We start from the raw sequence: 15,682 nt of genomic DNA on the forward strand, positions 1-15,682 counted from the left end.
CTAACATACTGTAGCTAACTAAGCTAACCCAGCTCACATACTGTAGCTAACCCAGCTAACTAAGCTAACCCAGCTAACATACTGTAGCTAACCCAGCTAACATACTGTAGCTAACCCAGCTAACTAAGCTAACCCAGATAACATACTGTAGCTAACCCAGCTAACATACTGTAGCTAACTAAACTAACCCAGCTAACATACTGTAGCTAACTAAGCTAACCCAGCTAACATACTGTAGCTAACCCAGCTAACTAAGCTAACCCAGATATTTTATCAAGCTAAGTTTTAACATTCTTTATTTAGACTCTGTGATTCTGTGGGTTGTTATGAGAATCGCAGCATTTTTAAATATTTGTACTACCATATTGAGGTTGCAGTAGAAAAGTATCTGCGCTTGACTCAAGCATTAGCATTTTAGGGGAATTTGTACTTTTACTCGACCGCATGTACCAGAACCCGTCGGTTCCTGGTTTCTTTAAAGACGGGACGAAGCCTGATGAAGGCGATGCACCTTCGAATCTAAAGTCATCAGCTTCAGGAGGACACAATCAAACGTCAAAAGTCTGGAATACACAAACATCATGGAGAATGTGTAGTTTTACTTTCACAAATTACTACAGTCAGATTTGGAAGTTGTACTTCACCAGGGTACTTTTTCACCAGGCTATTTCCGCTTCTACTAAAGTAAGGACCTGTATTGTAAATGGTATCCAGGTGCACGTCTATAGAACATCGAGTCCGTAACCCAGAATCAAACGACTCACCGCCAGCCGTCTGCATTCGGGCCTTGAGCACGGCGGCGCTGATCAGGGTTCCCTCCTCGCTGGACTGGAAGCCTTTACCTGACAGGTACCCGGGAAGACGCAGCTTGCTGCCTTGAACCGGAGTGCTCTGGAGGAGACAGACCAGGTAGTGGTGACCACAGGCTGGAACCTCTTGGTGTGACAAACGTCATGATTGACACGAAATTTGAGCAGAAACTTTAGCAGCAGCTAACGTCTATGGCGAGACCCACACATGCGTTTATAGCAGAGGAAACGGTCACGTGAGTCCCTGAGGACGCTGACAGAACTGGTGGTGAATGAGACGAGGATGAACTCTGACCTCTGAGGATGAACCTGGGCTCCCAAAGGAGTCGGAGGATTTAAGAGGAGGAGTGGAGGGTTTGCTGTTGGTAAGCCATGGCTTATCATAATTGCGGGTAATGTGTTGGGACGTCTGGGGAACAATGGCAAATCAAAACACAAGCATGGATTCACAAATCAAACTACATGAGGCGGAAGAAAAGAAGAGCAACAGATGGTAAAATGATTGTGCGAGGCGAAATAATGGGAGGGAAGTAAATGATGATGAGGCGAGTGGCGGCGCGGCAGCGTGGAGCCTCTCACCTTGGGTGTGCTGGTCACGGCCTGGTGCGAGGGGATGGCGCAGCTCTGACTGGAGGTGGATCTGTTGGGAGACGCTCCTCGAGACGAAGGACGAGATCTCCGGCCTCTGTAGCGGAAACTGGCCATCACCTGCGTGGTTCCCTCTGGCAGGATGAACTTCTCCCGCAGCTCCATGTTGGTCCGGCCCTTAGCTGGGAAACACAGCAACACGGTGAGACTCGAGGCGGTGACACGTCTGGGGTGGTGCGGCGTGACCATGCTGATGATGGTGAGTGGCCCTCCCAGACTTCAACCAACCACAGTAACGGATCAACGGTGGATGAAATGAAGCGTGACAACACAACACCTCATGCAGCCTCACATCTCCTCCGCACGACTGAGGTCACCAACCAAACACGCAGCGCTGCGATTGGTCGGACGTCCGTTTACAGTCTCAGTGTTTCCAACATCCTCACACCAGATCCCCAGGATTCAAACTGAACATAAACTACCAGAAACAAGTCCAGCGCTGGGAGGATCCGGGCCAGAGGGGACCCCACTGGGGAAACACCGAATTCAGAATTGGGACTCAAGTCCCAGATTTTTAACTTCAAACTCTGACCTTCTTTTTTCATCTTAGTGGCATTTTGGTCAAAACAAACTAAAATGATGCACATGCAGCCTGTCAATCAAAGTCAGCAGGTTTTAGGTTTTCTCATCGTCAGTGAGAGAAAGCGAGCAACCGAAAAAAAAACCTACAAAAGAAGCGTAAGAGGCGGATTTGATCCTGGGAGATGTGATTAACCACCGACAGCTGCATGCATGACGACCAGCCGGCGATGGTGGGCGGGGCCACAGCCTCATTCACGATGAGCGCTCACACACACGCTAGTGCACACCAACACAAGCGGCACACACTCGGATGTGCAGACACACATACCACTGGTGGGTTCATGGAGCAAGGAGAGAAAGTGGGAGATTTGCCAACCTATAGGCGACTGAGTAATCGAAGAGTTTGATTCCGAGCGCAACATTTTGCTGCCGTGGTGATGAACTGGAGGAATGTCGAGCAGGAGGGAAGAAACAAGCAGAGCATCAAGAGTCGGACACTGTTTGACATGGCGGCGGCGGCAGAGTGGTGATGCTTAGCAACAACAGGAAAAACACAACACTGACGCCATTATTTGAGTTTCACTCTTTACCATTGGTGTCTTTTCAGAGTTTGACATGAAACAAGAGGGAACAACTCCATACACTTAAAGAACTTCAGCACCCTAAAAGGTAGTGAGATGAAGCCCTGCCTCCGTTGACCATTAAACTCATTTACTACTGTGATATTAGTATTGTTGCATTGATCACATGACAGGTCAGGTGACCCTGCAGGTGCGCCTCTTCCTGTTTCATGGCTGATCGCCTGTCACACACCTGCGGTGACATGTGATCACTAATCCTGTGTGCAAACTCAAACTTTCTCATTAAATCATAAAAAACGGATGTAAAACCTCATGAGACAATGATTCATGTACGTCTTGCAAGAGTATTTAATGATTTACTTTGGAATTATTTAATTGAAAAACCCAAATAATTAGAAATGATAAACTTTGTCATTTAAAACGTCACCAAAATTAAAAGAAAAATGTAACTTAGCAATAAAAATATTGAACGCATTTCTTGTGTTGAACCTGAGAAATGCATTTGGACATTGACTGACTAGCTGAAGGGTCCTGAGCAACGGGGGTCAGCAGCTTCTCCAGAACCTGAACCGGGACCTCCGGACCATCACAGCAGGCTACGTGTTCCTGGCTGTGGGGGTCGGCCGGGATGCTCCACTCACCTCTGCAGGGGTCGTTCTTCACCAGGAACTCATCCAGAGCCATCCAGCCTCCTCCCACCCGCACCATCACGGTGCTGCGGAGGATCCGGACCAGACGGAGCTGCTGAGAGTCTCCAAACTACAGCGGGGAGGGAAACAGTGGGAACACGTGTGAGAACGTCAGCCTGCACAGAGTTTCTCCCTGCAGCCTCAAACCGGAGCAACACTGGAAACCAGACTGGCGTGGAGAACGTAGAACCCCACAGTCTAGTGGGACTTCACCAGTTCACCAATCAGAGGGTCGACACAAGGCCCCCGGAGTTCTTCAAGATGGTGGGAGTTGAGCGTATTGGCTTTGACATTAATAACCCCTCAGTTTTGCTTTACGTCCACCTCAGATCTCATTTCCTGGTCGAGTTGCTCAGATTTACACAAACGGACACAACGATCACATCCAGTTGCCATTTTCATTCTCAAAGACACAAACGGCACAAAGGTCAATCCAACTGGGATCCTTCTGTGTGTGTGTGTGTGTGTGTGTGTGTGTGTGTGTGTGTGTGTGTATCTGCTTTGAATGAAGTTGGTAATTTAAGTTAAAAATGTTGCATGAATTCCAATCAAAAGGTGGCTGCGAATGAATCAAAATGTCTGAACAAGTATCTTGTGGCCACTGCTGCCTCGGAGCGTTGGAACCAGGTTTATCTGGCCGCCATCATCTCTGTGTTGCTCTGCCCTCAGGCCTCAGGCGCTGGGGCCGCCAGCTCAACACATCTGTAAACAAAGGCAGAAGTGAAGGTAGCACCGGCATCATGCAGCAGCTGGTGGGCTGCTGGCCTGCTTCAGGTTGCTGCCACAGACGCACGTTGAGCCTGGAAGAGAGTTTGACTGAAGGCACATTATTACACCACCAGGGGGCAGTGTTGCATAATAATGTGACCAACCAGGAACTCTTGTCAAGTCAGCCTTGGTGATGAGCCTGACGTGGGGGTGAGTGGTTGAAGCCACACAGAAGTCAGCCAGTTGGATACAACTGTTAGCATTAGCATTAGCACACACAGGACAATCACAGCTGCATGCTTCCTGTCAAAGAAACAATCATGAACAAACGGACACACAGCAATCTCCTGCAACCAGTTGCACTTCTACCACCACTATTCAGGATGCACTGACAGCGATGCAGAACCAATGCAGCTAACTAGCGACACAGGACATGAGGGATGGTTCAGATTACGTCTGTTTAATCCACCACAGTGTGACACGCAGACATGACCAAACACTGATGACCCTCCACTTAGTGGCTGATACAGCAGAGTCTCTCGCTAACGGGTATCTGGTATGGTTATCAGAATGATTCGATGCCACTGGTGATTTTAGTGATCAGATACATTAAAGGTGATGGAGTTTGAATAATGATCTGGAGGAAAAAAGGCACACGAAACACTTTAAGAACAACCATTTACCAGAATACAGCTTTCCAAAACTGCAACGTGTAGGTGAGGGGTAAGATTTTGATTTTCCCTGTTTGCTATTGTCTCATCGCCGATTAAGGAGTCATGTAAGCAGTGAACCAGACCAAACTGTCAAAAGAATTATTTCAATTCATTGTTGTGTGATACATCAAAACAAAACTGTAAACCAGCCCCGTCCCACTCACTCATACTGCTCATTAACCCGTCCAACGAGCTGGACAGCATGAGACGCATGGACCCATTAGATTGCAACATGCATTTTTCAAGACTTAGAAGGCAAAATGAAATTTTAAAAAGTACTTATTAAAATCATAAAAGCTGCCCAGATATGAAAACAAATTAATAAACAGTGTCAGTTAGACATGTCAGCCAATGTTGCAGTAAATCATTCCCATGATACTGAAGCGCCAAGCACACAGACAGCGTTGCTCTCCAAACTGCCCAGCAGATGAATTCATGCCCACGGACCAGGGTTGGGTTCCGCTCACTTAGCAACCAATAGTGGAACTGGTGCTAGTACCCACTTGTACTTTGGGGAGGTAATTTACTCTCTGTGTACTACAGTGGTGCAGGAATGAGTCCTAAACCCCAGAAATAAGTTAGCAGTCTTAGACGCCCGGTTCCCTCGCCTCTGAGTCAGTGACCTGAATCAGGCTGTGGTTCACCAGCTGAAGATATTTTCATGTTCGACAGCATAAAATGCGTCAGTAGACGCCACGCTTGTGAATTTTGACACCAGTCTAGTGTTTTAAAAGCAGCGGTTGCTAACAAGTGGCTGAAGAAGGCTGCAGAGGTGTGGAGATGGTGAGGTCACCTGTCCGGCTCCTAGGCTGTTCCTAGCAGAACGTCAGTTTTCACATGTTTCCCTCCAAAAATCACACCACTGTTACGCAACAGCGGAACGTGGGAACCTTCTTGCCTCTTGGTCGAGGGAACCGTGGAGATGCTAACTTCAGGGTTGGCCTAAATAAACGCCTCATTCCTGCAACGCATCAAATACGTTTCTCTCGTCAACTTTCAGATCCAGGTGCTTCGTCAAGTTAGGTGTGTTGCCATGGTAACTTTGTTACTTAACTGGGCAAAGTTTTGGCAAAGTGAGCAAACTTAAGGCCACTTCCACTTCACTCTCTCACCCAGATGCTCTCTAACGAAGCATCCAAAGTTTGGCACCAATTGATTTATCATTCATCCGTTCTACACGTCATTGGCGGGTCCTCGCTAAGGCACCGCAAGCCCAACACGGACCCATGAATCTAGAGGTGCTTTTGGTTTTGGCTTGTTAATCTTGTGTTTTCTGAAACTCAAAAGCAGACAACACAATATTGTTTGAACTGTAATTTTCTAGGGACACAAATGTGCATAATCAGAAAAATGCTAAAATGCTGACATGTTCATTTTAAAACTCATTTCATTCTCTGGTCTTTTCAGCGAGCAAAGATTTTTACCAACACTTTTACTATCAATTGCAGAGGTTTATTTCTACTTCTGAGTTCCAGGGGTGAAGATCAGCCGAGGATCTGGGCAGAGCGCTAATCTCAGCAAACAGTGAGTGAAAAGGGACAGAAGACTTTAAGGCACAGAGAGTGAAGAGAACGTCGATATGTACCTGGTTTCCAAGGTAGAACTGGAGATGCGAGGAACAATAAAAACAGAAAGGTTAGAACGTTTAATGAGAACGTTTGGGATTCAACCCTTACCTGCTCCAGGTTCATGCAGTTTACCTGAAGCGTCAGCGTTTGTTTCATGTGTCTAGACAGTTGAACGGAATCAAACCTACTCACCCTGTATTTGTTGGCACCGATTTGCTCCACTTGGAAGCGTTTGGGACATTTGCATTTAGCCACTTGACGTGTGACCTACAAAACAGAGAGAACTCAGTTGACTCTCCGAGGCTCATTTTGCAGATCTGCACACTCAGGACTCCGGCTTTACCTCATCTTCAATTTTGTCTGCATCAGTTAGAGGTTTGTAAGCGTCCTTGTTGGGATGAAGAGCTGCAACAAACTCGTAGTAGTCGATGTATCCGTCACCGTCTCGGTCAAATATATCAGCGACGGCGCTCATCTCCAGACGGCTGGTGGGGAATTCTAGGAAAAGGTCCTCACGTTAGCCAGAGCGCTCAGTTACCTGGAGTAGATGTCGGTGAGTCTGCTGGACACTTACTGGAGGACAGAATCCCCTCGATGAACTCCTGCCGAGTCACCTTGCCATCCTGATCCTTGTCGATGCGCCGGAAGAAGTCCATCACACGAGACTTTTTGTGGTTCATCCAGCGCATGTAGCGCTTCCGCCACACATCAAAGTCAAAGTTGGCAAATTCTTTCAGCTGAACACACACAAGAGAATGACTCACGCTGCCAGAAATTAGGGGGCAAAGTATGTGGGAGTCATAACAAGCCAGTGTGGTGAGTGCTGGTTTACCTCCTCCAATCGGTCCAACGCGTCATTGAGTTTCCGCCTCCGGTCCAACGCCAGCAACCACACGTGCTGCCACTTAGTGACCAGCAGGTTGACCCGCGGGTTCTTGGTCTCAATGGGAGCTTGTGTTGCTGATGCATACATGGTTTGCGTGGGAGAACGTTTTCCTGTAAGTGAAAGGAAAAAAGTGTTTTCTTTTAAAGTAATCCAGAGGAATAGGTGGGTGATGACATCATTCCAGGTGCTGAATGAGCAAGACGAGGCTGACGAGTCACCCAGCAGTGACTCATCACTGGGCCAGATGGCTCAGGTCACCCTTTGTTAGTTAGTGGGCTACATACTTCCAGCTCTTCCTTTGTCCAGCACTGGGATCTGAGACTGGATCTGGGGTTCCACGGCAGCCTTCCTCTTGTGTGTCTTGGTGATTTTATCTACATCCGGCTGCTTCCTGGTCATTTCCTCCATGAAAGCCTGCAGGGTGAAGCACAAGCTAGTAAGTCCTCGCACTGCGTCACGACTGTAAGACCAGTGACACCGAGGGTCAGGAGCGCCTTTTGGGAAAAATACTTATTCACCATCATCCAGATCTCCTGGGACCCCCAGAAACCAGCTGACTGTTAATTAGCTTAGCACAATGAGTGGTAGCTGGTGGGAAGTGTTAGCACAGCTCCATCAGAGGTCCTGAAGCAGGTCAGGTTCAGGATGTTGGTTTGTCCAGAAGTAACCCTCCTGTAGAGAAGCGCATCCTGAACCTGACCCAGACCCAGACCTTTGAAGGAGATTTCCCCAGATGTTGGTGTGTCCAACAATCGTGATGCTAAAAGCTTGAAGGTTGCTTCACCTGGTGCTCCGCTATCAGGCTTTTGACCTCCTCAATCTCCTGCGGCAGCGGCTCCTTGTCTTTATCGTTCAGGTTGGACTCGGCCCACTGCAGCCACGTCAGCAGCTTCTCCAGCAGCTCCTGCGTGGCTAACAGCTCAGTGAGGGCGGCGGCCAGGCGCTGCTGGTGCTGCCGAGCCCAAGCTTGCACCTGCAACAACAACAAGTTCCTTCGTCATCTGACACCAACATGAACAAGCAACGCCAGGCAGCTAACCACACCACTGAACACCGTGCTAAAACCTTCACTGAGCATGCTCAGACAGCGATGGCTCTACTCCAACAGCTGCACATTTCCCCTGAACAGAGCAGCTGATTAGGGAACGAGAGTCCTTAGTGTCGTCCCATTAAACTGTTGTTTAACTGTGTGTTTTTCCAGGGCAGCGACCGACCTCCTCAAACCGAGCTTTTATGATGGTGTTCCAGTGCTTGATGGTGGTGATGGAGTCTGGATGGCAGATGCTCAGAATCGCCTCCCCCATACTGGCAGCCTTGGTCAGAGCCACTCGCTTCTCCTCCAGTTTCTTCATGAATTCCTACAAATGGGACAGAAAAGATCATTTTTCTTTCCAAAACTGCAGAGCCTAAACTGCCAAAACACTAGAAAGTTGACAAGACAGCAGAAGTCCTCAGAGGCCTTCCAGCCAAATCAAGGCAGGATGACGGTCGAAGGGCCGAAACATTGCATCCCCATAAAGTCTTTAGAAGATCAGAAGCCTAAACGTCTGCTTGCCTTGTGCTGGTCGATCAGCGTCCGCAGGGCCTCCTCGTCATCAGGCAGGCTGCCGTGGAAACGCAGGCTCTGCTCTGCTTCAGCCAGCCACTCCAGCAGGATGTGAACTGTGGAGTGAAACTCCTCAGCCTGAGACAGACAACGTACACAAGTCAGGACTGCAGACTCAGGTTCATCGTATCTGGGATCTAACCATGGAGGGCTGGACCCTACCTGACAGAGCGCCTGCTCCAGCCGCGCCTGCTTGGACACCGACAGGTTGCACACGGTCTCCCAGCGAGTGCTCAGCTCCTGCATCTGCACTTTGACCCAGGACGAGTCGTCGTGACTGCTGTCAATCAGCTCGCGGGCGGAACGTTTGAGGGCCTGAACGCTGACCGTCTTTTTCCCCAACTCCTTCTGGAAAACCTGCCATCAGAGAGGGACGCGGTCTGAAATCGCCCAGGTGTCGCCTCACTAACAACAAGTAGCAGCACAGCACCAAGTATTTGTGGGCTGTGTAGCAAAGGGAGACCCTGGTCTTGGACAGGGACCCCTGGGTGCACGACCTGCTCATCGATTATTTCAGCTGTCACACTCAATAAAAACAGTTCCATGACCACAAATATCATGCTAGCTTTTCACATAACCCTTTAGTGACCCCCCAGAAATGACCTGGCGACGTCTCTGAGGTCCCGAAAATGTGTCTAAGTTGAGAATAACAAATCAAAGACGAGATATTATAATAATATTATTAATGCACATTATAACTCTTAGTTAATGCTTAGTTAACTCTCAGTGACACTGAGCCTTCTGTTGCTTCACTGTGACCCGTCTACCTTGTGGTTGTCTATCAGGTTGAGGACCAGGTCAATGTCTCCGTGGACCGGCTGGTCCTCGGCCAGTTGAGGCTCCACCCGGTACAGCCAGTCGATGAGAGCCTGGAGGGCGTCGGTGAACTGTCCCGAGAACAACAGCGCCTCCTCCAGCTTGTTCTGTCTGCGGGACACAGAACACGTGACTGACAGGAAGCCGTTCTTTGAATTATTCAGGTAAACGACAGCAACACGCATCCGCACCTTTCGATGGACTTGCCACAGACGGTGTCCCATTTATCTCTCAGTTCACTCAGCATGTCGTCCAGTTTCTGATTGTCATCCTGAAGAGACGTCTTGTCCTTCAGGGCCCGGCCCGTTCGAGAGGTGGTGTCGTACACCGAGTGTTTGCTCCCCAGGGCTTTCTGGAACTCCTGTGGATGAGTGACATCATCATCAGAGACCCGGCCGCACCGACCCGAACTGCAGCCTTACAGGGAACCGTCTCCAGGGATTTCCCCTCTTTGTCTGCATGTCATATAGCGCCCTAATCTGTGCGTGGGTGTGTGTGAGTGAGTGTATTATAGTGTATTACGACAACGCTCTTCTGTGTGGCGAACAAAAAACAGGTCAAAACTCAAGAGCTGCAGCTCCTCAGAGATTAGAAGTATCCAAAAGCAGGGCCACCCCCATACATGTGCTCCCTCCTGGGATTATGATAGGATTAGCAGAATCTCCCCTCACTCCACTGCAGGGACAACACAGCGGATTGGCTGGCCTGAGGCCGCTACTGTAATTCCTCTGAATACCTTTCACTGCTGGAATTGTCTAGCGGCCGTGCTGCTAATAATAGTGTCAACGTTCATTCTCTGTCTGGGGCTGTGACGCCGCTCCTTCACCTTGTGCTGCGACAGCTGCGTCTTGATTTTGTCCGGATCGTTCGCGATCTCCACCTCGGCGTCCAGCATCTTCTCAGATTCGTCCAACCACTCCATCAGCTTATTCCAGGTTTCATGGAACTAACAGGGGACACAGAAACATGCAGTGTAGAGCATTCTGAGGAACGTATGATTTCGTTGCCTGGGTCTGTTTAGTGTTCACGATGAGCGGGGCAGAACAGAGGAGACTCACAGAAGATAAACTTTACCAGGTTGCAGACAGATTGTGAAGTCGGCTCAACCCGCAAACATAACCGCCACTTTATGATGGTTTGAGGAGTTTTTGGAGGAAGCAGCTGCTTGTGTTCACGCTGCTGCCAGCGGACAACCGTCGCTGCTCTAGGAAGGTTTGAGCAGCAGATGAACACGGAGGAACAGACGTGACGTTCTCGTGGTCACACCAGTGAGTCACTGCAGAGTGGAACCGTATGCAGCAGCAGCAGCGTCGCCATGTTTGTTCATCACAAGCAACTTAAGGAGTGTGTTCTTTTAGTTGCTCACAAATATTCCTGATCAGTACTGTTAATATTGACTATCTGTCGATCGATCGATCGGTTTTATCCTCTCTAGTCATCCTTGCTGAGCATTTCCGTCTTCACCGAGACGACCGGCGACATTTTAGTTTCAGAGGATGAAAACTGATTCAGGGTTTCTGGGCAGCTGATTTGATTTCAGTCGTATGACTGAAGTCCATCATAGTTCTCCTTTAATTTGAGTCATTTGATGATTAGTTTTTTCTAGTTTCAGCCAATGAAATTTGAAAAAGGGATGTTTTTGTGTCGTTTTCATGGATGAGATCAACTGGTGTTTTTGGGCTTGTTCCTGGTGTTCTGCCTCACTCTACAAGGTCTGTCTGGTGAAACAAAAACGTCTTCGAACAACTCACTCGTACGTCTGTTTATCAGCTGATGTTACTGCAGAGATCCAGGCGTCACATCGGGGTTCATAAATCCACAGTTGCTGCTTCCAACAACTCGTTTAAAGCTTAAAAAAACAATGTGACGAAAGCAGCAACAGATCTGCACAGCCCAGATGCCTGCGGTACCTGTTTAGCCCGCTTCCTGGCGTCGTCCAGCAGACGTCCTCGCTCCACAGACCGCTGCACCAGCTTCTCCCAGCGGCCCTGCACGCTGAGCAGCAGGTTCTTAATCAGAACCACATCCTGTTTCTGGCTGAAGTACTTCAGATGTGTGCCGGTCTTGTCCAGTTCAATGATGTGATCCCTGTGGGAGTTCACCTCCGTCACAAACATCTGCGTTCGCGTGCACACACACACACACACACACACACACACACACACACACACACACACACACACACACACACACACACACACACACACACACAGCAGACAGGAGAGTGCCAGATGGTATCAGCACGATCACAATCATCATAATCAACATCAGGGCGTTGATGTGATGATGAGCTTTATTCTGAAAACTCAACCCCCATTGTTTCCTGATGACAGGCAGAATCTTGAGTTTGTGAACATTTTTTGTCTACGTTGCTGACATAAATTTCTCTGAATAGACAGAGACGCCATCTCAACTCCTCAACCAGGATTTAATCCTGTAAGTGAGAAACAAACGACCACGCTTCACCCCTTGGCTCAGTGCAAACATACCTTATGCTCATCAATCTGAAACATGATGGTCTCCAGGATGAGGGAGGCGGGGGACACCATGTTGAGAGTCTGCTCTGCCTGCGTGAGCCAGTTGATGAAGTCCTGCAGAGAGTTGTGGAAGTCTGTGGCCAGAGTCAAGGCCTCCTCCAGCTTCACCTGCCCGCACAGACACCAACATGTAGCTGCAGTTGTGACATGAATCGCGACCGTGTCAACAACCCGGTCGGTTACTACAACATCAGATAAAGAGGGGAACACCAGGCCTGTCCCAGTAGAGCCAACATGACCTGAGTCTAAGAGAGGGAGAGACAGACGTCTCCTCAGAGACAGAAGTACTGAGATGGACTTAATTGAGTGACAGACGAGAACAGCAGCTCCGTCACTGGAAAACATCTGTTGCACACCTCCTCATGCGGCTCTGCATGTTGTATTTATAGAAGCTCATCATGAGTTTCCGCCGTAAATCACAAACTCGCTCAAAGCAACGCGACAACTATTTGGAAAAACACTCATTGTCCATCGCCCCCAGAGGCAAACGAGAAGATCCAGAACCCTCTCTCCTGGAGCTGTGCTAGCCTGCCCATCCACTGCCATTCATTGTGCTAAGCTAGCTAGCCTACAGAGGCCAGCTGACGGCTAGTTAGCTTAGCACAATGAATGGTAGTTGGTGGGAAGCGTTAGCACAGCTCCATCTAAAGCCAACATCTACATCAGGTTCAGGATGTGGGTTTGTGAGAGAGGAGGAGGATTACTGCTGGACAAATCACCATCCCAAACATGAGCCAGTTGATGCTAACACTTCCCATCCACTACCATTCACTGTGCTAAGCTAACTAGCGTAGGTCTCAGCTCCCTAGAAGAGGCTCTCTATCTTCTAATCTGGCTCTGGAGATGATGGACAACAAGATTTTTTTTTCACCAAAAGGCGGCATGTTCCTTTAAAGTAGAATTCTAATTTCAGGGTGAGTACTTGTTCAGTGATTCGAATGCTCTTGTCTTCCTGGACACCCTCTCTCACAGCTACGCTACAGTGCCACATGGCTGCAGACTGTTTGGCCGGCAGCTGTGAATCTGTCCAGCTCCAAGATCCAGCACACGTTGACATTCTGGGAACAGGACCAACATAAATAGGAAGCTAAAAACCTTTCAGGCGCCCAAGGAGAGGAGCTCCATATTTGTAGGGAGGCTGGCAAGGAGGCACCGTTTTATCTTTGTTGTCATGTAAAGTAATCGTGTGTGTTTACTGAAGCAAGAAAAGTCAGAGATTATTTCTCATCTAATTACAGCAAATTTAAGAAAACAGAAGAGTGACAGAGGAGCCTTTGTTTTGGCTTTGATACTCAATCAAATCTACGTGTCCTTCACTTCCTGGCTCCTCAGTTTTGGCATCATAAGGAATGAGAGCACAGTTGTTCCCTGCTGACTCAGACAGCAACTCGCCTGCTGCGATCAACATTGCAACCACATCCTGCACGCCGTCCTCACACCAGTCATACCAGCTCAGAGATTACACACTTGCACAAGTGCACTTCCCTGACTCACTCCTGACTGACAAACCTTTCTTTCAGCAACCTTCGCCTGCACAGCCTCCCATTTCTCCTTCAGGTTTGCGAGGTCCTGCTCCGTGTTGCTGTCAGGCCCCTCCGGCATCAGGGTGAGCAGCTGCTGACCTTTGCTCATCAGCTCCCGGTACAGCTCCTCCTTCACCTCCACGGCCGAGCACAACTCCTGCAGGAGGACAACGTCATGAGGACAGTGAGGCTGCTGTCCAGCACTCTGTAGTTTCATCTGCACGCAATGAACTTGTCTAGAAGTTGTCAAAATAAGGTGACAACAAGCGTTTAAACAGCACGATTAATGATACGAGTGTCTGTGTGATTTCCAGGGAGAGCTCGCTGCTTTCTTTATTAAAGCAACACAGAGGAGACAAACATTCTCAGCTTCATTAGGGTTCGACATGCTGGAATCGATTTGCAACAGTTTAAAGGATTTTTCTCATCTTCTGCAAGGAGTGAATCTCTCAGTGTCATTTAATTTTCACACTCCGGATAAAAGACTGAGAAGCCGGAGTCGTCTCGGTACGGCCGGCCATCTGTAGCAGCCTCATATTGTTAAACACATACCAGATGGGCGTTAAGCTGCTCGCGGGCCGTGTCTGGTAAGCCTCCCACAGCCTTTGATGCCAACAGCTGACGTTCTGTGTCTTTCAGCCATTGCTGCATGTCTTCGACCTCACCATGGAAACCTTGGGCCTGCAACACAATGCAACCTGAGTCAGGACAAAAGGTGTCACACACTCATTGTTAGGAACCTGCAGCTCAGAGGCGGAGACTGAGGATTCATTCAGCGGCTAAAACAAGCAGAGAAATTATGAAATGACAGAAAATCAGCTCTTCAATGTGAGAAGCTCTCATTGAATGCTCTGTTGGGGTGGAGCTCTTGGCCTCCTCCCCTCTGGCTTTTTGTCCTCTCATCCACGAGCCTCTCGAGCAACCTGCTTCAGATTAAGTGTTTGAAGAAACCCTTCAAAGATTTCTTGAACAAAAATCAGAGTCCAGCAGATTTTTCCCCCTCACATCAAAGCGCCTCTTTAAATGTCAGAGTTATGAATAGAACCGCCAAAGGAATGAGGAGGAGGGGGAGGGTAGGAATCCCTCCCCCAGAAAGGGAGGCTGATGACTTTGACATAATCTTGGTGAGAGAACCCGGCCCTGATCTCTGATACCTGAAGCAGAGCACTCTCCAGCTGCTGCTTCCTCTGCTCCGCCTTCTCCTGGATGGTTTTCCAACGCTGGTTCAGGTTCTCCAGTTTGCCCTGCAGACAGGAGGCCTCCTCTCCAGCGCTGGACTCCACCAGATCTTTACCTGCTTTGTTCACCGTCTCCACTGTTGATTTATGAGCCAACACATCGATCTGGAGGACCTGAGGCAGAAGAGAGACGAGCTGAAAACTCCATCCTGATGTTCTGATTTATCTATGACAAAAAAGTGGAGGCGGCTTTCTTGTCAGGGCTGAATCAAGTAGAAATGATGGTCATCTTCCCGCCAAAATGCGTCCAGCTGCTGAGTGACAGACACTCTAAGGTGGGAACATTTACGTGATGCTTGGCGAGCTCGATCTCGATGGCTTTGGGGTCTCCTCCGGCCTTCCTCTGCTCGTCTAGCAGCTCCTCGGTGTGGCTCATCCAGGCCAGCAGCTCGTCCAGTGCGTGCTGGAACTGGCCCAGTGCCAGAAGGCCTCCCTCCAGTTTGTGCTGGATTAACGACAGATTAAACCATTAGATGCTGGAAAGGAACGTCACTTCACATTAATACAGATTTGTGGAATGCTGTCATTAAAAAGGCTTAAAAGGTGCTGTATTTAAATGAATACAAATAAACACAGGAATTTATACGAACATGTAAATATAAAATATTTGATCGATACTTCCATCATTTGTGAGGACCGATTTTGAATCAAAGATCAAGAGCAAACACTTCATTTGTCAAACAGACAGAAAACCACAAACTCCATCTCTAGCCCCCCGTCTCGGCTGGCAGCCTCTCATTTTTACACTGAACATAATTTCCTTTCAGACTCTGTGAATTTTTAGTGGTTTGTGATGACTTCACCTGTCAGTCTACAAATATTTCACGGTTAAACAGAG

The 15,682-nt window shown here is 48.6% G+C and overlaps 1 protein-coding gene across 10 annotated transcripts in view; it reads right to left on the reverse strand.

Moving 5' to 3' along the window:
- The window catches only part of LOC147247999 (microtubule-actin cross-linking factor 1-like), a 98,033-nt gene that overhangs the window by 747 nt on the left and 81,604 nt on the right, over positions 1-15,682 (reverse strand). For 4 of the 10 annotated variants that reach the window (XM_086181182.1, XM_086181180.1, XM_086181186.1 and 1 more), the window contains 24 exons: positions 15,134-15,289; positions 14,761-14,958; positions 14,159-14,287; positions 13,593-13,763; positions 12,036-12,191; positions 11,457-11,663; positions 10,373-10,492; positions 9,738-9,907; positions 9,498-9,657; positions 8,893-9,087; positions 8,680-8,808; positions 8,339-8,482; positions 7,909-8,097; positions 7,409-7,538; positions 7,071-7,234; positions 6,813-6,975; positions 6,582-6,736; positions 6,431-6,505; positions 6,256-6,273; positions 3,202-3,319; positions 2,356-2,421; positions 1,389-1,579; positions 1,105-1,218; positions 765-891 (listed from right to left, as the gene is read on the reverse strand). In XM_086181182.1, the coding sequence (XP_086037308.1) occupies positions 765-891; positions 1,105-1,218; positions 1,389-1,579; positions 2,356-2,421; positions 3,202-3,319; positions 6,256-6,273; positions 6,431-6,505; positions 6,582-6,736; positions 6,813-6,975; positions 7,071-7,234; positions 7,409-7,538; positions 7,909-8,097; positions 8,339-8,482; positions 8,680-8,808; positions 8,893-9,087; positions 9,498-9,657; positions 9,738-9,907; positions 10,373-10,492; positions 11,457-11,663; positions 12,036-12,191; positions 13,593-13,763; positions 14,159-14,287; positions 14,761-14,958; positions 15,134-15,289 (3,445 nt within the window). Of the gene's footprint in view, positions 1-764; positions 892-1,104; positions 1,219-1,388; positions 1,580-2,355; positions 2,422-3,201; positions 3,320-4,640; positions 4,758-6,255; positions 6,274-6,430; positions 6,506-6,581; positions 6,737-6,812; positions 6,976-7,070; positions 7,235-7,408; positions 7,539-7,908; positions 8,098-8,338; positions 8,483-8,679; positions 8,809-8,892; positions 9,088-9,497; positions 9,658-9,737; positions 9,908-10,372; positions 10,493-11,456; positions 11,664-12,035; positions 12,192-13,592; positions 13,764-14,158; positions 14,288-14,760; positions 14,959-15,133; positions 15,290-15,682 lie in introns of all 10 variants that reach the window. The other 6 variants (XM_086181185.1, XM_086181187.1, XM_086181190.1 and 3 more) reach the window with 5 other exon arrangements.

The sequence above is a fragment of the Aulostomus chinensis genome, chromosome 16 (genome assembly GCF_037954235.1).
Source record: "Aulostomus chinensis isolate RoL2024-O1b breed Wild chromosome 16, RoL_Achi_v1.0, whole genome shotgun sequence".
NCBI lineage: Eukaryota > Metazoa > Chordata > Actinopteri > Syngnathiformes > Aulostomidae > Aulostomus > Aulostomus chinensis.